At 33.3% G+C, this 24,579-nt stretch overlaps 1 protein-coding gene across 1 annotated transcript in view; it reads right to left on the bottom strand.

The window, feature by feature from the left end:
- Nucleotides 1-1,810, bottom strand: part of LOC115414862 (dual specificity protein phosphatase 10-like) — a 28,906-nt gene extending 27,096 nt beyond the window's left edge. The window contains exons 1-3 of the mRNA XM_030128227.1: nt 1,755-1,810; nt 1,474-1,651; nt 247-362 (exon numbers count right to left, since the gene is read on the bottom strand). Of these exons, the coding sequence (XP_029984087.1) occupies nt 247-362; nt 1,474-1,651; nt 1,755-1,810 (350 nt within the window). The remainder of the gene's footprint in view (nt 1-246; nt 363-1,473; nt 1,652-1,754) is intronic.
- Between the last annotated feature and the right edge of the window lie 22,769 nt (nt 1,811-24,579).

Raw genomic sequence — 24,579 nt, 5'->3', positions numbered from 1 at the left:
AGACAGTTTTATCCCAGCTTGTTGATATAAATGTGGCCGACTTAGCCCCTACGCCCCTGCTCTGTGGTAATGATCATGTCTAACAGGTGGCAGGCAAACAGACGGGGGCATGAAATGGATACCTCGCTTCCTGGCCGAGTCTCCTTTTTTGTTTTGTTTTGTTTTCCGGCCCAATCAGAGCCGCACTGTCCTCCATTGTGGTTGCATTCAGATTGTTGACGAGGGGGAGTGTTGGATATTTGTCACCATCTCATCACATTCGAGCTAATCTCAACCTCCCCTGGGACCCTCTCACTGAGGGCCAGCCTCACAGAGGGTAAAACAAAACACATCGACGTGTTCAACTCAAGTGTCTTTAGAGTCTGAGGCAAAAGGAAAGTCGACACTCCTCTTAAATAGAGACATAGTGTTGTTGAAAATGTTTACATTTTCCTTCCTCATGCAGTCTTTGGCGCAGCCTGGTCTTCTGTTCGACTTTATGACTGACATGTGCATGAGAATATATTATCTAACACAGAAAACATGTTTATGGAGGCTTGGAACCAAATTCTTTCTTTTGCTCCCATTTGCCTCCATTCATGATCTCCAAGATGTGCCTTGGAGTTACAAGCTTCTGGATTGAGTCATCTCTGACATCAGGGGCTGAGCACAGCTCTGCACATCCAAATCTCTTGTATCCTGTGCAGGGGGGGCTGTGCTGTTGAGGTATGCATGTGAAGAGACATTGGAGACCACTCAACTCCAGGCTCCTGATTCACTGTCATATAATGGATCATTTGGGGCAAAAAGAACCAGAAAAAAAATGATGCATGTATTGAAATTTACTACCTTCCCAGAAACGTGTGGAACAGATCTAGTCCAGCAGATGATGTTCATTTTCTTCAACAAATGCCTTTTTAATTTGGGCAGCCCGTTGAGCAGAAATGCGATTATCTAGATTTCTGTCTGGATTGTTGATTTGTTGAAGGTCTGTCCTGTGACCAAAGAGATCAGTAAAACATCCAAAAGGCTCTTACTCTATGGCCTGCAGAGTGGTTGTTGTGTCCAGCTGATTCCGGAGGCAAAGCTCCAGATTTAGGAGCTTGATCCTTTCTGGCTGAGCTGGAGCGCTGGGTTTTATTATAATTTTCACCTTGCAAGTTGTTTTTAAAGCTTACCCTAACCTTAACCCTAATCTTCCTCTCATCAGAGGCTTAAAGACTAACCCTGGCTTTAAATAGACTTTAAAAAAAACGTTTTATGGTTACAAATTTCAAAGATATTGTTTTTTCTTCTTCTTCTTTGTGGCTTGGAACTGCAAAATGAAAACTGATTTAGGGTGTTTTGTGGGGAAGTTAGGCTTCTACGGGTTGTCTGACATGACGTCCTCAGACCTTTGGGTCACTTCCAGCGTCGGTGGTGAGGATTTGGTATTTTTGTAAGAATTACCATGTATTCAAATCTAAGAATTAAATGATATATGGACATAGAGACCTGGTGGAAACAGCCAGAGTAGGATGAGGACAAGGCAGCGTACACAACAAGCTGCCAACTGGTCAACTCCAGCGGGCAACCGGTCGTCATCTCCCTCTGGCAACGCTGAGAGTTTATAATCAAACACTCTATATTTGTTTGATTGCCCACCACAGCTGACAGCAGGTCATCTCCTCCTCTGAGACAACAAGAGCCGTGACGGAGGCTCTCATTAATAGCCAGCGATTCTGTTCAGTATTTTTAGTGTCACGCTGTAGACATTTAGAGAGCATTTCTCTCACCTCATTGCATTTCCAGAAGAATTATTCAGCTCCGGTCTGAAAGGATCTTGGCTCATTTTGTCAGTGGCGGAGCTGGTTCAGCGGCGTCAGGTCACGGCGGCTGTAACAGAGCCGCTGTAAGGCACCATTACACTGCACATGGAGCGAACTATCTAACATTTGTGTTTTGAAGCATTGATTTTAAGTGATGCAAACAGACCCTGGGATCACAATGAGAAGCTTTGAAGGATAAAGGAAAGAGTTGTAATGAAGCACATAACTTTTTAAATTACACATTTTATATAGACCCTTATGCTACTTGTGTATAGGTTCATCTAGGTTCATTTAAAGGACTTATATGTAGTTTTTCTGCTTATGACCTAAACGTATCATCAGAGTTTTCAGAAATAAGAGTCCTGAAGTTCTTCTAAGGATGAAGTATCGGATTGTAGAAATAAATACTCAATCTATACACACTCACAGTCTAAAACAAGGGTGTCAAACCATGCGGCCCGGGGGCCAAATCTGGCCCGCCAAAGGGTCCAGTCCGCCCCTTGGGATGAATTTGTGAAATGTTAAAATTATAAAAGATATTAATAATCATTTTAGTTCAGGGGCCACACTCAGACTAATTCAATTTCAAGTGGGTCAGATCAGTAAAATATTACCGTAATGTCCAATAAATACTCACAACTCCAAATTTTTCACCTTGTAAATGTAAACGCTTTCATGTATTTACACCAAAACACATTTCATTTCAAAAAATGAGAATAACCTGAACAAATTACAACCTGAAATGTCTTAAGTGCAATTTTAACAATATTCTGTCTGTTACTACATTTTTGTATATTTGTAGATCCATTGTGATCTGTAAGTTATAATGTACCTGTGTAAATGATAAATTGACGTAGAATATTGCTAAAATTACATTTATTTTTTTCAATTTGTTTATGTTATTCACATTGTTTTAAAGAATAGTTTGTAGATGTAAATATTTTCATCATATAATTTTACTTTTTTCACTCTAAAACAGAGAAAACTTTGGAGCTGACATTATTATATATTATGTTATTTTACTAGTGTGGCCCCCTACAGACCAAGTTGGGCTGAATGTGGCCCCTGAACTAAAATGAGTTTGACACCTCTGGTCTAAAAGGTTTATGTGACCACTAGAGGGGAGTAGTGAGTTACTCTGAACAAACAAAAACATAATATAACACAAAACATGTCTAACAATGGGTAATTCCTTTTCAAATAGTCAAAGTTCTGCCTCCTTCCTCATTAATGACAGTCTTGTAGTGTCACTGGAAAGGCCTGTGGTGAACAAATTGCTCTCCTCTGGTGGATTATCCATGTATTGCATGTATCTAATTGTATACATCAGGTTTTTCAAGAAAAAAAACTATCCCACTGATCATGTAGAGGGCTTCAAAACTCAAGTATCAAATATGATACATCTGGCGTTATAGGGTTAAAGTTAAATGTGGCATGTAAATACATTTTTTTAACTTTTGCTTGAGCCTTTTTTATTCAGACTGTGTAAAAGTCCTAGTAATTCCAGCTGTGATGATGTGTCAGCCTCATCTCTGCTCCTACAGTGTAATTATTTTCAACCTGCCTCACGTGCAGTTTGTGGCGTAGACGAGTCCAACGCTGTATTTCTCCATATGCCGGTTTCTTTTTTTTTTTCCTGTGTTTTTCTTTGTTGACTGAAATATCTCTGACCCAAAGGTGACAAATATAATTCCCACTCAGGCAACCAGCCTACAGTCTAAATTTGTCCCTTTTGTCTTTGTGTCTGATTCCTGTCCAACAGTTCTGACGTACCCAACTTCCAAGAATATGCCCTGTCATTGTTGTAGCACAAGTCTTTCACGACAGCCACCAAACACACACTGCATGCTAATCCCTTTGTCTTACTGTGACCTATAGGTGGCTACATTAATGAACTGTTCACTGCCTATAAATTCAGTTTTCTGAGAGTTTGACTTGGGTTTTTGCATCCTAAACCATTTTAATTGAAGAATTCTCTTTTGAATGCCATAATAGATGAATAACAATAGAAGAATAAGAGGTTATTGCCATTCATACATACGCAAGTGCACATAGAGTGCGATTTTGTTGCTTGACTCATCAAGTAATTTGTGCTGGTAGTGGTAATTGATAAATAACTAAGGATATATATAAAATATTGCATATATTATATTTCTTGTTACATACATTATAAAAAAGAAATACAACAATACAAAACACCACAATAACTGATGAAATCACAGCCAGAAATCACATTCACAGAAAAGATGCCCTATTAAAGTATAATTTAAATTTCATTTAGTGACATATATATTCATATTATCTCATTTTAATCTAATAAAATAGCCTCAAACAAGATGAAAATAAACATCTGATATAGCAAAGGAACCACACAACAAAATATAACTGACATTTATAGATATTTAATACAAAAAAATACCCCCAAAAAATTATAAGGTCATTAATTTAGTGGCTCAACAAAAACTAATAGACAACAAAAACACACTGGTTCACATTTTTTATTGAATTTTTTTTTTTTTATTTACTACCTCAGAGATAAATTGTGCAAAATCTTACATACTTTCATTAAATTAAACTTCATTAAAACACATGACAAGGTTTTTGTTGCCTTGTGTTTTCAAGACACATGATAATTTTAATATATGATTTATGTATATTTATATATGACATTATGAATCTTTCACCAGAACGAATCTGAATCGTATATTCTATCATGTTTCAGCTCAGAGGAAAATTGAATTATAGGAGTAAAACCATTTTCCTCATAAATTGGTGGAATTTCACATTTTAGCTCAATACTTTATTTTGTAAGCTATAACCAACTATCACTTTTGGCAGATTTTTTTTTTTTGTATTTATTACTAAAATTTCACAGCATTTTGCTTGTGGACACTGTATACACTTTGTCCCTAAAGTTAGAATAACCGTGCACACATTCAATTTAGAAACTGACTCCAAGATGAGTTTATAGCCAATCAGGAGTAATTACATCAATGAATCTACAATTACAAGAATCAGTTCCTCCCACTCCTTTTCGAAAGTGCAAATGAACTCATACTTATATATAGTGTTTTTTTCCATGATTTCTTACAATCCGTTTTATTTCTAAGGACTACATAAGATTACTTTTGTTTTGTTGCATATTCAAAATAAACTAAACTAAAAAAAAACCCCCATCAGAATCCAGACAGGTGTACGACAGTAAATGCATGTGAAGGAGATTCAACAAATACAATCACAGCTATTCTAAACAGTAAATCTAAATGTAACAGTGGTGAAATAATGTGACTTAACTAGAAATGTTCAGTAATTGTTCGGGTATGGTACAATAAATAAATATTAAATACATCCAGGAATGAATGAACTTGATCTTTAACCCTCCGTTATCCGGTGTGCGCCTTTTAGGCACACTTTGCACTTCGTGTTAAAAAACTTGATATTATTTTTCACAATTTAAATAAGGTTAGAATTCAAAGTTGTTCATTTTGCACATTGTAAACAAAAGAAAATTACAAGACTAGCATCTGTCTCCCAAGTGTGCCTAAAACGCACTGTTTCTTCCATTTGACATGTATGATTAGGGCTGACCTGGATTTACAAAAATAATATCAAATTAGAGCAGAAAAATAAAACAATATATAATATTTAATAGTTTGATTTATAGGTGTGCATTTTACGCACACTTGGTGACAATGCTAGTATTTTTGAACATTTGACCTAGTGCCAAAAATAATAATGCAAATTAACCAGTGTTGGAGTTAATCACTGACATATGCCAGGCTGCAAAAGTCAAATAACATGTGATCCACTTTTTATGTAGTATATTGAAAAAAAAACAATTTTTTTTTGTGTTTTTTGCATCCAAAAAAAAATGTTTGTTTACATTACAAACACGGCATTTAAAAAGTTAAAAAAATGCGATAATTATGGAGTATTTGGTATTTTTATTTACGGCTCAAGTTGATGAAATAGAAAAAAGTGTAAAGAATTAAAAACAAACTGCATGAAAAATTGTTTTGACATTATTCCACATGTGTGCCAAAAAGGCACACTTGGTGCTTAGTAAGGGCCTTGCTGGACAGGATACCAGAGGGTTAGCCCCATCAGCCCACCCGCGGGCCGAAAAAATATATTAATATTCATCTACTATAAAAATATAATAAATCAGGACAATGAATGTTTTTTTCAACTTTTGCTCAAAGTTTAGACCCTAATGTTAATAAAAGTACATCAAAAGTGTATTTTAGTGCAAACTTTAATGTTCAAACATGATTTTTAATCTTTGTTGGGGTGAAATATACGCTATTACAAATCTCCGACACGAACAATTAATTTATGCATATCATCGTCAATCCAGCTGAAAAAAAAACAGGCGAGGATAAAAAAATTCCAAATTTCTCTTTTAGTTTGTTACAGTTTACTCAGGCATAGTAATAGATACAATATTTTAGACAATGGGAAAAGATTCTGTGAGGTCTCTAAATGTCCATAGAAACCAAGAACATCCATATGAACCTTATTATTGTGAAGTAATTCTTCATTTACTTTGGGTATGTTCTTTTTAGACATTTCTCCCCTGAAAATATGGTCAGGGTTAAACAGGTTAACTAGAAATGTTCAATAATTGTTCAGCAATGGTACAGTAAATAAATATTAAATACATCCAGTGAGTGATTAACTTGATCTTTAAACATTCTCTGTAATTATATTGGTTTATCTGTAGCTTTTGTGGTGTATTTAAGTGCTGTAAGGCAAAACACACACACACAATTACACAAAAAAAAGCGCAAAAATTATGCAAATTCAATGTGGAGGTCAAAGGTTTGGAACTGTGAAGTTGTTATTCGTACACACAGCCAAATAACTCTTTGTACAAAATGTCCTCATCATAAATGTATGAAACTCTGAACACACACACTTCCTTCAGCCCTGAATAATGAAGCTGATAAAGTGTCAAGGACCTGTCAGTGCTCAGTGAAACGTCGCCTCACGTGTTATTTCAAACACTTTTGTGCCACTGGTTTCTTTGTGCCTAAATACATCAGGGTCGTTGTGGAGCGACACTATTATTCCAGCCTTTTATTATACTTCATTAAAAAACCAAAGGCCAAACTGGAGATGTTGTTTCATCCATTTCTGGACAGAGAATCACGGTGGCTTCAGCCAAAAGGAGGTTAACAAAGACAGGAAGATTAAATAATACATTCATCACATTCTGCGAGGCCGGGGGCCAAGTTCATGTCAAATCCATAACAAGCAAGTATCCTCGGCCCAGCTCATTTCCCCACATGCACGTCACACACTGCTGGAAATCTACGTAGAGGATGATTGATCTTACTGGTGCTTCCTTTCTCACAAGCTCACAAACAGAGCCGCCGTATCACACGCAGCACCGCAAAACAACCTCCCCAAGCCCCCCCCCCCCCCCCCCCCCCAGCCCCATAAAACAAAATAATAAACTCGCTGCCTGCCAAATAATCCTCGTACCTTTGTGTGTGCAGATGCTTTTGTGTGTGCCGCCCTGCGCTAAATGCTCTGTTATTTGCTTCCTTTCACTTGAACAGATGAAAATAACCTGTATGTGCAGTACGTGCTGTTTCCAGTCAGGATGTGAAGGGAAGAAGTGAAGAAAATGAAACTTATGACTGACAGCTATTTAGATCTTCAATTCATGCAGAGTTTTTCTTTCATATATTACTGTTTCCACTCACACAGCAATAAGATATTCTTAATGAAGGGGAAAAAACATACCACAGTACTATATAAGATTTCTATTTTATGTTTACAGAAGTGTAGACTTATTTATTAACTATATTTCACTAATAGAAGACCCACTGTCCACATTTGGGGACAAGAGTTTCACAACTTTATACAAAAAAAAAGAAAAGAAAACTGTCCACCACAAAGGACATTCCATAAAAAATTTTAAAAACTGCATCTGAAAAAACTGTTTAATCATGTTTTCAATATAGGCACTTATTTAACAAAAAAAACAAAGTTTGTACTTTGCTGACACTTCCTGGGTCTTAGGAGGTTAAAGGAACATTGTTTGTTATACTTTTAGTACATTTTAAAATAATGCTGGCGTTTTATATGTATGCTCCTATCAGTTTTAAGTATGTTTTTAGTTCTGACTTTCATTATGTTTATGTATATTTTTAGTGTGAATGTATGTATGGCTGTGATTTCCATTTGTGGACCAATGTTATAGTAGTTTTAAATTTTTCATTATAGTTTAGTTTTATTTTCGTTTTGACTTTTTTTCCTCTAATTCAGTTAGTTTTAATTAGTTTTTAGAGCAGGTTTGCTAGTTTTCATTAGTTTTAGTTATTTTCTAAATGCTTAGTTTTAGTTTAGTTTTATTTTTTTTATATTTTTATCTTCTTCGCTGTCAAATTCAAATAAATCCCAGACAGGACTCTGCTGCTTTCTCCCAAGTTTAGTCTCCATGTTTCCAGGTAAAGTGGGGACCAGAAGACGACTGGAAAACCACAAGTGACCACAGGTGACGGACCATTAAATATCATATGGTGACGGCAGCTAAAATTGCTTGAGCGAAATAAATCGATTTTATATCAATCTGACATTGGCCAATCGAAAACGAAGGGAATTTTATACGCAATTTTTATACGTTTTAGTTAGTTTTGTAAACACACAATACAGTTTCAGTTAGTTATTGTTTTCTTCTTTAATTATAGTTTTTATTTATTTCAGTTAACGAAAATGTTTTTACAATTCTAGTTTTCGTCATTTCGTTAGTTTTCGCTAACGATAATAACCTTGTCCAGGACACTCCTGAAAAAGATACTTTTAATCTCAATGAGCTTTTTTCCTGGTTGAATAAAGGTTAAAAAAAAAAAAAAATTCAGAATCATATTTATTCACCAAGTACTTAACCCTTTACTGGGAAAGTGACTATTTTTGGTAATTTCTGCAAACATTACAAAACAATGATAGCAATATTTACAGTAAGAACAGGTCCAATGTGTCTACAGGGTCTGTAAGGTCCACCTCTGCATGAACAGTGAGTGTACCTGCTTTGTTAGGTACCATGAAGTAATGGTACTAATGTAAGGAATGATGTTCAAAGGGAGAATGTGGACAGGGGTCTGGATCCACACATATGATGTTGTAACATTAATAAAAGTGATGTTCTAATGTTCTAAAATACATGTTCCTTTCACGTGTGTTTTCAAAACACTGTCTGCACATAACAATATGTTCACTTCACACATTCTTTATACTGAAATATTAATAAATGTATTGTGTAAATGTACATAACCAATAACACTTTATCATATACACTGAAAACATCAACTAACCAGCACTTGTCATTTATTTTCCAACTCATTTTAATGTCACAAATTTCAGGCGACCCCAGACATTCAAAACAGAGACTTTTTTAGGGGGCTAAATTAATTTGTTTTGGATCCTGTAATAGTTTTGCTATACTATGTGGCAAATAAACGTTAATTTTAGCCAACATTTAGGCTATATAATGGAAATTTTATTAGTAAGTTTTAATTTTTTAAATCAATTATCAGAAATTTCTGCCGACCCACAGACATTCAAAATGGAGACATTTTAATTGCCAAAATTAATTTGTTTTTGATCTTGTAATAGTTTTGCTATAATATGTTGCAAATAAACATTAATTTTAGGCAACATTTAGGCTATATAATGTAAATTTTTATTAGTAAGTTTAAGTTTTTTATCAGTTACTAGAAATTTCAGGCGACCCCATTTGAATTCCAGGTGACCCACGTGGGGTCCCGACCCCAAGGTTGAAAAACACTGTTATAGTATATAAGATTTAATACATTTAGTCTCTGAGGCAGGTCATCTATAAAAAAAAAAAAAAAAATCAAATGTGCAGTAAAAACAGTCGCTTTCATACTTTGTTTACAAGATAATCACAATGTAAATCTGATGTCTTCACGTTGGTTGTTTTGTCAAAAATTTTCACAGCAGACACAAGAAAAGCAGTGAATTCTCAAAAATGCTGCGAAAGTTTGGTGCTGTAGTGGAATTTCTTTATTATTACATACTCTGTGTTTGTTTTTCCTCTGATTGCCTAATTGTTTCATTGGCTGTTGCTTTAAACTTTAGAAATAAAGCATATGTCTCTGAAATGAATTGCAATATGAGTAAAATAATAATGCACTTAAATTACTCTCAATAAATGGCAATAAATGTTCTTTAACTGATTTATTTTTATTATCATTCTGTGGCATCTGTGAAATCCATCAAATATTCATTGCATTGTCTTTGTTAAAACGTCTGCACACACCTGTTGTTATAGCCTCAGAAGCTGAAACATCCCATCATTCAACCCATAGTCTAAGAAATCAAATATATCATTGTTCAGGCTTTAACACATCTTAAAAACACACATCTGTACGCAGTAAATTCCATTATTAGCTTTCCTGGAAGTAGTCATAGCGTCTCTGATGACTGTGATTGTCTACAAACAGGAAAACAGAGAGTTGTTTACTTCTCCTGATTATTACCGTGTTTATCCTGCCTCCAATTACAACTGCTGATGTGCAGATAAACATGATACACACGTATACTGTATGTCCATCGACAATGAGACAACGGAAGTCTGACACAATGTCAGAGCAGAGGGCAGTAAGTCATAATGTCAGCCTAAACTTCTTAAGAACCCGTGGAGATTGATTGTGACACGAGGGAAACTTTGAGAAGAAAAACTGACTCCCAGTGGATCCAGAACGGAACTACATTTACATTTACAGCACAACAGTGGAAGCCTGTCCTGTTGGGGTCTCAGCTGTTCTGTCTGACATATTGGAATTCCACACCATAATAAATATGTATATAGTTGTTCGAGTTTTATCACTATTATTGTTTTATATTGTTTGTCTTTGCATAATTTTTCTTGCACTTTTTTCTGTTGCTGCCTTGACCATTGAATTTTCCTATTGTGGGATCAATAAAGTCTAATCTAATCTAATCTAATCTAATCTAATAAAACCTAGTCTAATCTAATAATCTAAAAATCTAATAATCTAATCTAATTTAATTTAATCTAATTTAATAATAATTAATCTAATCTAATGTAGCAGCCCTTGGCATCAATGAAATGGCGTAGAGTTCGACTGGTGCAAATCTTTATTTCATCATCACGCACCGTGAAACTAAAACACAAACATTTGTACATAAGTTATTTTACAAAGTTTACTTGGGTTACATTTTCTTTAAAAACACAGACATTACAACAGAACATATTACTCATATTTAAAATTGTAGTTTAATACACACATTTCAAACAAAAGACCAAAACATGCCACTACAATTAATTAACACATACCTTGCTCCGCCTACCAAGGGTGCAAACTCCTCACTCATCCAGTGTGTAACAGGTATGCGAACCAAACTGCACTTTAACAACAAAAAAAACAATCCATTCCACATGACTGTCAAGCTTGATATTTGTTCAAAATAATGTGTCAAACAAATCAAACTCAAATGTTCTTTGTGCTCACCTCACTTCTTTGTTCAGCACAGTCCTCTGCTCTGTGTGGCAACCCAAATGCATGTGGCAAAACAGGTGCGTGGCAATCAGCCTCATTATATCCCAAAAGGAGGTGCGGCAACAATAAACCAAAATGGGAAGAAAATCCAACAGAAACCAAAAATAAATAAAAAATTAATAAATAAATAAAAAAGAAGAAGAAAAATCTAAATAATAAACCTATCAACTGGCCACTAAGATCTAATATAATATAATGTAATATAACATATAATATAATGTAACCTAATAAAACCTAGTCTAATCTAATAATCTAATCTAATCTAATCTAAACAAATCTAATCTAATCTAAAAATATAATTTAATAATCTAATTTAATTTAATCTAATTTAATAATTAATCTAATCTGATAATCTAATGTAATCTAATCTAATAATCTAATGTAATGTGATCTAGTAATCTAATTTAATTTAATATATCTAATAATATATTCTAACCTAATTTAATATAATTTAATATAATATAATCCAATTTAATCTTATCTAATCTGATCTGATCTAATAATCTAGTCTATATTCTTCTAATTAATCTTATCTAATCTGCTTTTATCTAATTTAATCTACTCTAATAATCTAATCTAATTTAATTTAATCTAATCTAATTTAATTAATAATCTAGTCTCATTTCATTTCATTTTATCTAATCTAATCTTATCTAATAATATAATTTAATATAATCTAATAATCTAATCTAACCTAATTTAATGTAATTTAATCTAATCTAATCTAATTTAATCGACTCTAATCTAATCTGATCTAATAATCTTGTCTAATTTCATCTAATTAATCTAATCTACTCTAATAATCTAATCTAATTTAATTTAATGTAGTCTAATTAATAATCTAGTCTAATTGAATTTAATTTAATCTCATTTTATCTAATAATCTAATCTAATCTATAAATGAGATGGTGTAGAGCAGATATTATAATCCAAACATCAACACCGATACTAAATTTCCAATGACATGTTCCATTATGAGCGCAGAAAGTTTTCTTAATTCTCTGTGATTTAAGTGAAAGTCAGCTGGAAGGGTTTTCATGTAACGTTAATGAGCAGAAGGCCCATTTCTGTTATGGAAACTTGTGGTACGTTTTTATAGTTTGTAGTTTTTGTAAAAGGTCAAAAATGTTAAAAAAAAAAAAAAAAAAGACTTGATTGGAATTGCAGAGAGCTCCTGAAACATGACTCCAGGATCAACAGACGAGGAAAAGAGGGAGATTTAAAGGGTGAGCAGACGTGTATGCTGACTGGATGACTTTTCTGCTCGCTTTTTCCTTTTTTTTTTTTTTTTTTTTTAAATGCTTTGAGACACCTGACTGCAGCGCTGCCTGGTGTTCTTGATGTGGAAAAAAAAAAAAAGGTGAAAGGTGAATTCCACATTTTCTTACAATGACAAGCCTTATTTTTTCCTTCCTTAAAACAATAAAAAAAAGAAAAAAAGCCTGTTTTTCTGTAGGTTTTGTGTGACTCAGCCGTTCCTTCTCTTCTCTCTGCACTCGTCCAAACTGAAGCCCCCCCGCTATGCAGAGGACGGAGGCAGCTGTGTGTGGCCCTCTGTCCTTACTGGGCTGAACAACTGGTTAATTAGGCTGGTGCATGGGGAGGGAGGAGGGGGATGATGGGAGGAGGCGTGGGACATTCAGATATTGTAGTACTTGACTTATGTTTGGACACTAAATTCAATACAAGTTCATTAACACACATTATGCTGGTATTAAAAATTGATCTTCATTCATTGAACTGAAATTACAAGATATGCAATGCAAGCTTTTGTTTTTTTGCAAAACTGATTATTATTAGTACAAATTTTACTGCTTATTCTAAAAACAACATATTTTTACTAGGCTGGACATGATAAGTGATGTGAAATTTTATTTTAAATGCAGAATTGGCTACAAAATTTATGTTGCTTGTTGCAGTTTGTTGCTGTTATTTATTCTTATATGAGGCCGATTGTTATAGATTTTTATTTATTTATTTATTTATTTATTTTTAATTTTTTTTTTTTTTTTTGGATTTTGTATACAGCTGGTCCTGCGTACAAATTTCATTTCATGTATAAGCATGCAAATGGAAATAAATTGAACCTTGAACCTACTTATTCACACTTTTTGGCCATCTAATTAAAGTAGTCTTCATTAAAAAATACAATTATGTCCCATTAAGTTGGAATAAAATCTATTATGTTTTAACCTCTTCTCATGAAACGATTGTAATGATGTGAATTATTTTTGATTCATAAAGTTTAACTGGGACTCAGTATGTAATCATTGCACCTGTTCAAAGGTGACTATCCAAAAAATAAATAAATAAATAAATAAAAACAAAAAACAAAACATAAATAATTAAAAAAAAAAAAAACAATAATAAAAAAATAAATAAAAATTAAAAAAACAAAACAAAGGTGATTATTGATGCGTATAAATCCTATAATGCACGTTCTGTGTCCGTCCCGTACGTGTCCCCGTGCACAATGGCACTAAGGGTACAATGCCGCTGTTGCACCACAGGAGGGCGTTTTAGCGTCACGGGTACAATGCCGCTAGTAGGAATAAAAAGAGGAATGTGTCTGAAAACAAAATTATTCCAACTTTATAGGCAACAGTGTAAATAAATAAATAACTGAGCACTTGATGTCCTCACTGAGGTCCACCATCTTTGAAACAGCATAAATTCAATTATACATATGTATGAATGATTTTTTTAAAAAAAAGCATCAGTGGTTCAGTGGATAGCCCTGTCACCTCACAACAAGAAGGTCCTGGGTTCTGGGACCTTTCTGGGTGGAGTTCGTATGTTCTCCCACCATCCAAAGACACGCGCTGATAGATTAACTGGTCAACCTGAAAAATTGCTCATAGAATGATCGGTTGTTCGTCTGTTTTTGTCGACTCTGCGATGAACTGACGACTTGTCCAGGGTGTACCATCGCCTTCAGTAGTTGGGGTAGGCTCCAGCAACGCCCATGAACCCGAGTGAGGATAAAGTGGGTTCAGAAGATGAATGAATGAGTGAATGAAAAAGTGTCGGTGTCTTTGTTGAAATGTCGTCTTATTTAGATGTCAGTCAGTTGAATTATCTGTGCATCCTAAGGACATTTAATATTACACTAATGTTCCAGTTTCCATGTGGCTGTACATACTTCAGTTAATTTCATGACTAGTTTTATGTGAATACAGCCTCCATTTTCCACTCCTTCTTGATATAAGTTGACTGTTACAGTACGTGCACTTTTCCAAAAACCTGTTGACATCCAAGTCATTCATAATGTTTCAGTAAAGTAAGTAGATGTTTCTCCTTAACAGAATGTGTGTTTTGGGACATGCTTTTCTACTGCACACTAACAACTGTTTATGATCAGTTTGTGCAGAACACACAGAGCTGATTGTTAAAAAAAAAAAAAAAAAAAAAAGGAAATAGAAATTATCGTTTTTGTCCCACAATGTAGGGAAATTTGCCTTGGGCTTGAAACATTTTATGCACGTGTAAAGAAAACTCTTGAAACCAGATTGATGAATAAAGACCCATTGATACTTTTATGTCAGTTCCCAAATGAAAATTTTTCTATATCTAATCATTCTTAAGTGATTTATCACCATTTATTTGTAATATTATCCTCTATATTTTGTATTTTATCACTATAAATCCGGTATTTTCCATTATTTCACTGACTGATCATGTGGGTCAGGGGTGTCAAACTCATTTTAGTTCCGGGGCCACATTCACCCCAATATGATCTCAAGTGGGCCAGACCACTGAAATAGTAACAGTGAAAAAAGTACAATTTAATTTTGATATTGTTTACATCTACACAGTTTGCTGAATAACATGAACAACTTGAAATATCTTAAGAAAAATAAGTGCCATTTTAACAATATTCAGCCTCAGTTGATCATTTATCATTTACATGTGCATTATAACTTACATTAAAATTACAAATACACAAGACATTTAGTAACAGGCAGCATATTAGTAAAATTGCACCTACTTCTTTTAAAACATTTCAGGTTGTTCATATTTGTTCAGGTTATTCATGTTTTGTTTTTTTTTTTGTAAAAGGATAGTTTGTTAAAACATTTGTACTTTTGTTACACTAAAACAAAGAGAACATTTGTAGTTGTCATTAATATAGGTTATTATGATAATATTTTACTGGTCTGACCCTCTTGAGATCTAATTGGTCTGTATGTGGAATCTGAATTAAAATGATTTTGATGCCATTGTTAATATCTTCAGTGTAATTTTTGCATTTCACAAATTCATGCCGTGGGCTGGACTGGACCCTTTGGCGGGCCGGATTTGGCCCCCGGGCCACATGTTGGACACCTGTGATGTAGATGTTCACAAAAGCTCAGATTAAAGTTGAGGGCTTTTGTATTAAAAACTGTCACTGATCCAACTCCATGGGTTTAACTGGTGAATCAATGTTGTAGAAGATGACAGTGTTTCCACGGTAACTACAGAGCCTCTACACAAATGGGTCATATCTGATAACCATGAAAAGATGACAAACTGTATTTTACACCAATTATTTACATGTATTGATACAACTGAAGAATCAACAGGTATTAAACTGTTTAGATCAGTAGATACTTTTGGTTGATGGTGGATGTTTGGGTCTTTATGCCAGTTGTTTTAATCAGCAAATGCTATATCCAGAATAAAGCTTGAACCGAACTATATCATATTCTGAGTAACAGTGAAACATCAATGTACGTTTAACCCTTTCATGCATACTGGTCACTCCAGTGGACAGCTATTCTCCAACTGTTCTCTTGTGTGTTCATGGGTTTGGTTGTTTTAGTTTCATATCAGCCAACACAGTGGACGCCTATGCATCATCCCATACACTGCAATCCATACTATTACTGTAATTTTGCTGTTCTTGATAAACCTGATCTGCACTAACATGCTTTAAATCAGTTGCTAATGGTTATTAGACTGTAATTAACAGTTTTCTTAATCAATTTTTTTTTGTTTTTTTGCATTTTATCACCATGAAATTAGTAATAACTAGTATTAGAGTATGTTAAAAGGTGAGAAAACATCAGATTAGCTGCATGAAATTTTTTTTTTGTTTCATAGTTTTTCTTCTTCCTACTCCTTTTCGAATGTAGATGAATGATTTTGGAATTTTGAATTTGCATGTATTCTGTAAATGCTCGAAATAAACAAAAAATGAATGAATGAATGAATAGTTTTCACAGAGTATATCACTTTTTGATGATGGGTTTTAAATACATGTTTCTTTGCTTCAAAAAATAAATGCATGGTGTCCAGCTGAGTGGATGTTTTTCTAACTAAATGAAAAACAGGTTCATAAAAAAAAAAAAAAAGTAACACTTTATTTGAAGGTCTAGTTTATAATGCATTAAGCGCACATTCATAAGACATTATAATGCATTTATAATGCATTATAAAAGTCATTACAACAGTTTATGATCATGTACAACAACTTATACCAAGGTTAATAAAGTATTATAAGTGTAAGCATCATGTATTATAAATTCAGCTTTCATTATGTTTTCTACATCCATACCAAAGTGACAACAGTGTTTGAAGGAAGCACCTCAAGTCCTGGGATATATAACACATTCTAACCATCGTAACTCTAGCCACTTATAAAGACACAGAGAACTGCTCTGACATGTAGTTTCTGAAACTGAATAATGCCTTAGAAACATCAATAATAAGTTACAGGAGGACTTTAAGAGCTTTTAGTAAAGGGACAACACTGTATAAGGTTATTAGCAATTGTATGATATTATAACACAAGTATGATGATGTATGAGCAGTATCTGCTGGCTCTAAGGAAAGTGTAAAAATTATACATCAAAGTGTTCTGAATAACTCTTTATTTTGCAAAAACAAAACAAAAAAAAACATTAAAAGAACACAGATAGTACATAGAAGTGTTACATGTTGCTTTGTACATAAATAAAAAATAATGTGGCAGCTCTAAATCTTTGTTAATTCAAACACATACCTTTTTTTTTTTTTTTTAATAAATATGAAATCCCTAAAATAGATGGGTATAGGGACCAGTGACAAAACCTAACAAAAGTTCCCCACCTAAAAAAATAAATTCCTTCATACTGCTTTGGTATGGATGTATAAAACAAAATGAAAGCTGAATTTATAATACATTATGCCTACACTTATAATACTTTATTAACCTTGGTATAAGTTGTTGTACATGATCATAAACTGTTGTAATGACTTTTATAATCTATTATAAATGCATAATAATGTCTAATGAATGTGCGCTTAATGCATTACAAACTAGACCTTCAAATAAAGTGTTACCAAAAAAAATTCAATCGCATTGTTTTTTTCATGCCTTAAAGACAAATAAAAACACTCAGGAAAACTATCTCGACTCAGGTTCTCATAATTCACGCATGAAAGGGTTAATATATTGAGTCGTCGCCGTCATCATCAAGTCTCAAGCACAAGTGGCTCGTTGCTTAAATGAAACACTAGCGAGTTATTTGCTGCCCTAATGAGCTCTAATAAAAAAGCAGGACCCATATAGCTGGATGACCACTTTCCCCTTCTCATCTTATCCCACACACACACACACACACACACACACACACTGCGTCTATACTTCACTGCATCTGCTGCTGCACAATCCCATCGGCTATCTGGTTACGTCCTGCCTGGCCAAGGGCTTGCATTAGTGGCGTAGGAGAGCTGTGAACAGGGAGTATCAGATGCTGTAATATGGAAATTCCTCTGTAATGCAGAGGCTGCGGGATTGTGCGATTACTTAATTCATTTAGCTGAGTAAATGTTACTGGTGTGCCAAAATGCACAGGGGATGGGGGTTAGCCTGTGTGTGTGTGTGGGAGGAGGAGAGTGTCTTACTGAGAGATGGTAGTCCTAAGTACGTTAACCTGTGTGTGAGTGTGTAATGGCATGCATGTGTGTTGTGGGTATGGGAGTACAAATGGGGCCTCAGTAACAACAGGTCAGGTTTAAGGCTCTAGTTTCATGCGTCCAGGGAGCAAACCATTAAGAAGGAGCGCTGAGCCCACCAGGCCCACACTGCAGGGTCCTCCACCTCCTCCTCCAGTACCCACATGACCTATCCCAGACGCTGATTTGTAGCTCCTGACACTTTAATTCATTGGAAAACACAAGTCAGGACCCAGGAGTTAAGTAAGTCCATTAACACTACGCAGAAGTAATGCTTTCCAGTGCGGTGCCAGCCCTGCCACCCAGCGTGATCAAGCATGGAGACCCAGTTATTTCACAGTGGGTGAAGGTTTCCTGGAAGTTCTACCTCTGAGGTTGCTGACAACATGATATAAAACTAAAGCATTGGTTATGACTCGATCGGAGGGATGCTCTCGCTCTGATGTGATCGGTAGCTTCGCCAACACAATAACATGTTACCACAGATACATCTAATATCAACATCAGAGCATTTCCGAATGAAAAATGTGTTTCATATTAACATTCCTAGATATGATGTAGTGCGTTGGGCTTTTGGTATTTTGAAGGAGTTGAATGAGGTTCAGTTTCTTTCATTAATCGTCAAAGTTTTTATGGTTCGGTTTAATCCAGGGGCGTCAAAGTCATTTTAGTTCAGTTCCATATTCAGCTAAATTTGATCTGCAGTGGGCCGGACCAGAAAAATAACAACAGAATAACCTATAAATAATGACAACTCCAAATTTTTGTCTTTGTTTTAGTGCAAAAAAAAAAAAAAAAAACTCATTAAATTATGAAAATACTTACTGTTATAAACTATCCCCAAAAAACTGAAATTTAAATTAAAAAACATAAGAAAATTTAGTGCAATTTTAACAATATTATTCCTCCACTTCTCATTTCTCCATGTGCATTATGGATCAGATCTACAAAGACACTAAACACTGTGGAACAGGCAGAAAAATTGTTAAAATTGCGCTTAATTTTCTTTACACATTTCAGGTTGTTCGTATTTGTTCAGGTTATTCACATTTTATTGTTACAGGATAGTTTGTAAATGTAAATATTTTCATAATTTAATGTTATTTTTTGCACTAAAACAAAGTTGTTAATTCTAGATTTTTTTTTTTTGGCTTAATTCAAGATTTTTTTTTATTAATTGAAGTTTTTTTTGTGGCTTAATTCAAGATTTTTTTTTTACTTAATTGAAGATTTTTTTTTTTTTTGCTTAATTGAAGATTTTTTGCTAAATTTGAGATTTTTTTGGGCTTAATTGAAGAGTTTTTTACTTAATTGAAGATTTTTTTTTTTTTTTGCTTAATTGAAGATTTATTTTTTTTTACTTAATTGAAGTTGTTAATTCTATAATTTTTTTTGGCTTAATTCAAGATTTTTTTACTTAATTGAAATTTTTATTTTTATTTTGCTTAGTTCAAGATTTTTTGCTAAATTTGAGATTTTTTTTTTTTTTTTTTTTTTTGGCTTAATTGAAGATTTTTTTTTTTTTTTACTTAATTGAAGTTGTTTTGTTTTTTTTTTTGCCTTAATTCAAGATTTTTTCCTTAATTCAAGCTAATTATTATTTTTTGCTTAATTCAATTCAAGACTGTGGAATTTTTGCACTTGGCAAAAACATCCCAGGGGCCGAACTGGACCCTTTGGCGGGCCTCATTTGGCCCCTGGGCCACATGTTTGACACCCCTGGTTTTGGCAGTGGCAGCACATGACTGGAGGAAGATACCAGGATGCGGTTTAATACAAGAAAAAATCTGCAAAAATGTGAACGACTCATGGATAGATAATAGATTCATTAATGGTTCACAAAGGCATTTATTACCTAAATTTAAAATGTCCCAATAAAAGTTGCGAACTTCCCTCTCTGGCGTGGATTTCATGTACTGTATCTGCCAACCGTCTCTGGGCTATTGAGGAAAGGCAGCAAAATAGTGGGTCCATAAAAGATTCATTTTATTGAAGTTGGACATATCCATGGTTTGCAGAAACATATAATGGTAACATTTTACCCTGGCAACTGATAATACTTTAGATATTCAGACAGGTCACAAAGCAGTAAAACACCCACAGAGTTTAACAGAGATTCTATGCACAAGAACTTATTCCTGTGTATATTTTACATATCATTACAGTTTATTACCTATTTGTAAATTAGATAGTAGAAATTAGTAGTCAAGCAGAAAAAAAAAATCATTCCATATGCACTTGTGTACGTATGAATGAAAATAACATCTCTGTTCTATTCTATTCCATTCTATTCTATTCTATTCTATTCTATTCTATTCTATTCTATTCTATTCTAGTATGTTATGTTATGTTGTGTTATTATATTATATTATATTATATTATATTATATTATATTATATTATATTATGTTGTATTATATCATATTTTTCAGAATACACTTGTAAACATGGCCAAGTTGCTTGTTTGATGTTGTGTCAAATTGCATTGCTGCAGGTTGATAAGACAGGTAAGTTTCACAATTCTCTGCATCAGGCAAATAAGAATGGTTTGTAAAAAATAAAATAAAATAAAATAAAATAAAATAAAATAAAATAAAATAAAATAAAATAAAATAAAATAAAATAAAATAATAATGAAACAGTGTCTGAGCTCAGAGTGACACAGTTGCTTTTGCCAAATAAAAGTCTTAATATAAAGTTAATTGAAAGGTTATCAAAAGAAGTTTCTAATTAATTGCCCTTCTTCTATTTGTTGATATACACAGCTGGATATTCAGATGTTTAATTTGCCTAAATGTAATAGATAGATATCGGTCTGGTAGATATTTGACTTGTCCTGTGTCTAAAAGTGCATATGCATCAACAATTGGCTTTGCTTAAGAAATATATTCTCAATATAATGCAGCCTTTATATTTTGACTTTAACAGTGATGAATTACAGTGTTCTAGTGGCAAAGATACAGCAAGCCATCGATTAGAACCAATGCGTTCATAAAACCACACTTTTCCTCCAAGTTGGAGCTAAAACTTCATTGCCAAACCTTTTTTTTTTTTTTTTTTTTTTTTATTTCACTGTCGTTACCTTTAAAAACTGAGAAATGAGCACTTGATCATCCATTCCTCTAGTGTCTGTCTATGTTTCCAGCTGAATATATAAAGTCAAAGATGCATTTTATCAGCTGTTGTATTCACTGTATCCATTATTTCCCCACTGACGTCTCAAAAAAATGATTTCATTGTCCTCTAATCCATTATATAGAACAGCGATGTCAGCTGAGCTGTAAATGACTCAAAGCGCAGCTGCTGGGGAATGGAAAACAGGGAGCCAAATTCAACTCAAGCAAAAATGGAAAAAGGTGGAGTCAAAAAGCTGTTAAAACTATCTGACAGATTCGATACGCTCTGCAATGTGGAACAGAATTATTAATTTGGGAACTGGGCCTGTTAAATCTATCATTCCATTATTCTAAGAGGAATCCAAAGGACATTTGCAGCCTCCAGTTCAGCGGCCAGTGAGCCCGATCTGTTGTTTTAACAGTTAAAAGTCGGTTTATCTTCCATTTTAAGACGAGGAAGTGTTACTTTACTCGGCGGTCTGCTGTCAGTTGGAAACTTTGAAACTTTGCAGTGCCACCCCATGGACACTCAGCTCACAGTAAATTCAGTGGAGTGGAGTGGGATTACAGCGTATTACAGTGTTTTAAAAGGCTCTTTACACATCACACTAACATGTCATTACCATCACTGTTTTCCTGCTTTAAAACAGCTCTTAACTCGGATTCTTCCTACAAATCAGCAGAGATGAGCTCACTCTTGGCTTTCCTGTCCTGCTCAGTTTTTCCTCATTATCACCGTATTTAAGTAAGCAGTCCGGATTACTTAACTGTTTTATTTCCCTTGAGAAAAACTGAGGTAGAAGAAGGTTTTTCTGTTTGTGATGAACATGTTGGAGTTTCTCTGCACAGACACTGATAACCAGAGGCAGATTCCTGATACAGTATCACAGACGTGTCAGACTCATTTTAGTTCAGTTCCATATTCAGCTAAATTTGATCTGCAGTGGGCCGGACCAGAAAAATAATAACATAATAACCTATAAATAATGACAACTCCAAATTTTTGTCTTTGTTTTAGTGTAAAAAAAAACATAAAATTATGAAAATACTTACTTTTATAAACTATCCAAAAAAAAAAAAAAAACATTAAAAACTGAAATTTAAATTAAAAAAACGTAAGAAAATTTAATGCAGTTTTAATAATATTATTCCTCAACTTATCATTTGTCCATGTGCATTGTGGATCAGATCTACAAAGACACTAAACACTGAGGAACAGGCAGAAAAATTGTTAAAATTGTGCTTAATTTGCTTTAGACATTTCAGGTTGTTCATATTTGTTCAGGTTATTCACATTGTATTGTTACAGGATAGTTTGTAAATGTAAATATTTTCGTAATTTAATGTTATTTTTTGCGCTAAAACAAAGAAAAAAATTAAGTTGTTGATTCTAGATTTTTTTTGGCTTAATTCAAGATTTTTTTTTTTTTACTTAATTGAGGATTTTTTTTATTTTTTTTTATTTTTTTGGCTTAATTTAAGATTTTTTTTACTTAATTGAAGATTTTTTTTTTTTTGGCTTAATTCAAGATTTTTTTTTAAGTTAACTGAAGACTTTTTTGGCTTAATTCAAGATTTTTTGCTAAATTTGACTTTTTTTTTTAAATCTTAATTGAAGATTTTTTTTACTCAATTGAAGAATTTTTTTTTGGCTTAATTGAAGATTTTTTTTTTTTTTTACTTAATTGAAGATTTTTTTTTTTTTTTTTTTTTTTTTTTGGCTTAATTCAAGATTTTTTTTTTTACTTAATTGAAGATTTTTTTTGGCTTAATTCAAGATTTTTTGCTAAATTTGACTTTTTTTTTTTTTTTTTTTACCTTAATTGAAGATTTTTTGTACTTAACTGAAGATTTTTTTTTTTTTTGGCTTAATTCAAGATTTTTTTTTAACTTAATTGAAGAATTTTTTTGGCTTAATTGAAGATTTTTTGCTGAATTTGAGATTTGTTTGGTTTAATGTAAGATTTTTTTACTTAATTGAAGATTTTTTTTTTTACTTGATCGAAGTTGTTTTTTTTTTTTTTTTTTTTTTTTCTGGCTTAATTCAAGATTTTTTCCTTAATTCAAGCTAAAAATTTTTTTTTTTTGCTTAATTCAATTCAAGACGGTGGAATTTTTGCACTTGGTAAAAACATCCCAGGGGCCGAACTGGAACCTTTGGTGGGCTGCATTTGGCCCCCAGGCCACATGTTTGACACCCCTGCAGTATGTGTTAGTGCTTTTGGCAAAAAAGCTGATATATTCCCTCCTCCTGCTTTAAACTGGGCAGAATATAAGTATTTTACGCCAACTGCTGTAATTACCATAATATTTCAGAACTTTTCCTCTCCTATATTTACATACCTCTATTCTCTGGATTAAACTACATGCCAATAACTGCAATAAAACATGTTATAGGTGTTTAAATACTTCAAAAATACCAATCTAATACATAAATAATAACTTGTTTGTATGAGGCTGACCTCTGCATGGATATCTGCCATAACTGTATGAATATGACTTTATCTGTTTGCCCGTGATACTTTCATTTTTACTCCATTTATTGATTTACTTGATCAACACAACCTAAAATGAGCCATAAAATCATGTTCATCTGTTACCCCGTCGCACTAAAACAGAAAAAATACAAATAAAAGACGTCAGTTACAAAACTAAAATATCAAAACATTACAATAAAATCCAAAAATATACAAGAAATAAATACACTAATAAGTTTTGTGACAAACTTGTCACAAAAGTGATTATTTATTTTATTTTATTGGTTTATTTAATAGGGACCATGCATATTTATGAACACTGTTGTATAGAAAATACACCAATGTAAATATGCCAGAATTAGTAAAAATTACTACTTTTCATCTGCAGTCCCTAGGCAGGTGACAGAACAAGACATAAACAGCCAACATTGATACAGTACTCACTCACTATACATAATAATAATAATAAAAAAACATATAATGATGACATAGACATCATCAAAACAAACAGACAAACAAATAAACAAAAAACAAATAGACATAGTATGATCACAGGTTCATTAGCCTATTCATTCACCTCTATACTTGCATCCAATTCAACAGAGAAAGTGTATGGGTATGACACTTTTCATTTTGATTAACAAAGCTCATATATTTTTTTCTTTATATAATATCATGATAAATCTGTTCATGTCAAATGATATTTATAATTACCACAACAATAA

This window comes from Sphaeramia orbicularis, chromosome 24, assembly GCF_902148855.1.
Source record: "Sphaeramia orbicularis chromosome 24, fSphaOr1.1, whole genome shotgun sequence".
NCBI lineage: Eukaryota > Metazoa > Chordata > Actinopteri > Kurtiformes > Apogonidae > Sphaeramia > Sphaeramia orbicularis.
This window is presented reverse-complemented; position numbering and strand designations above follow the sequence as displayed.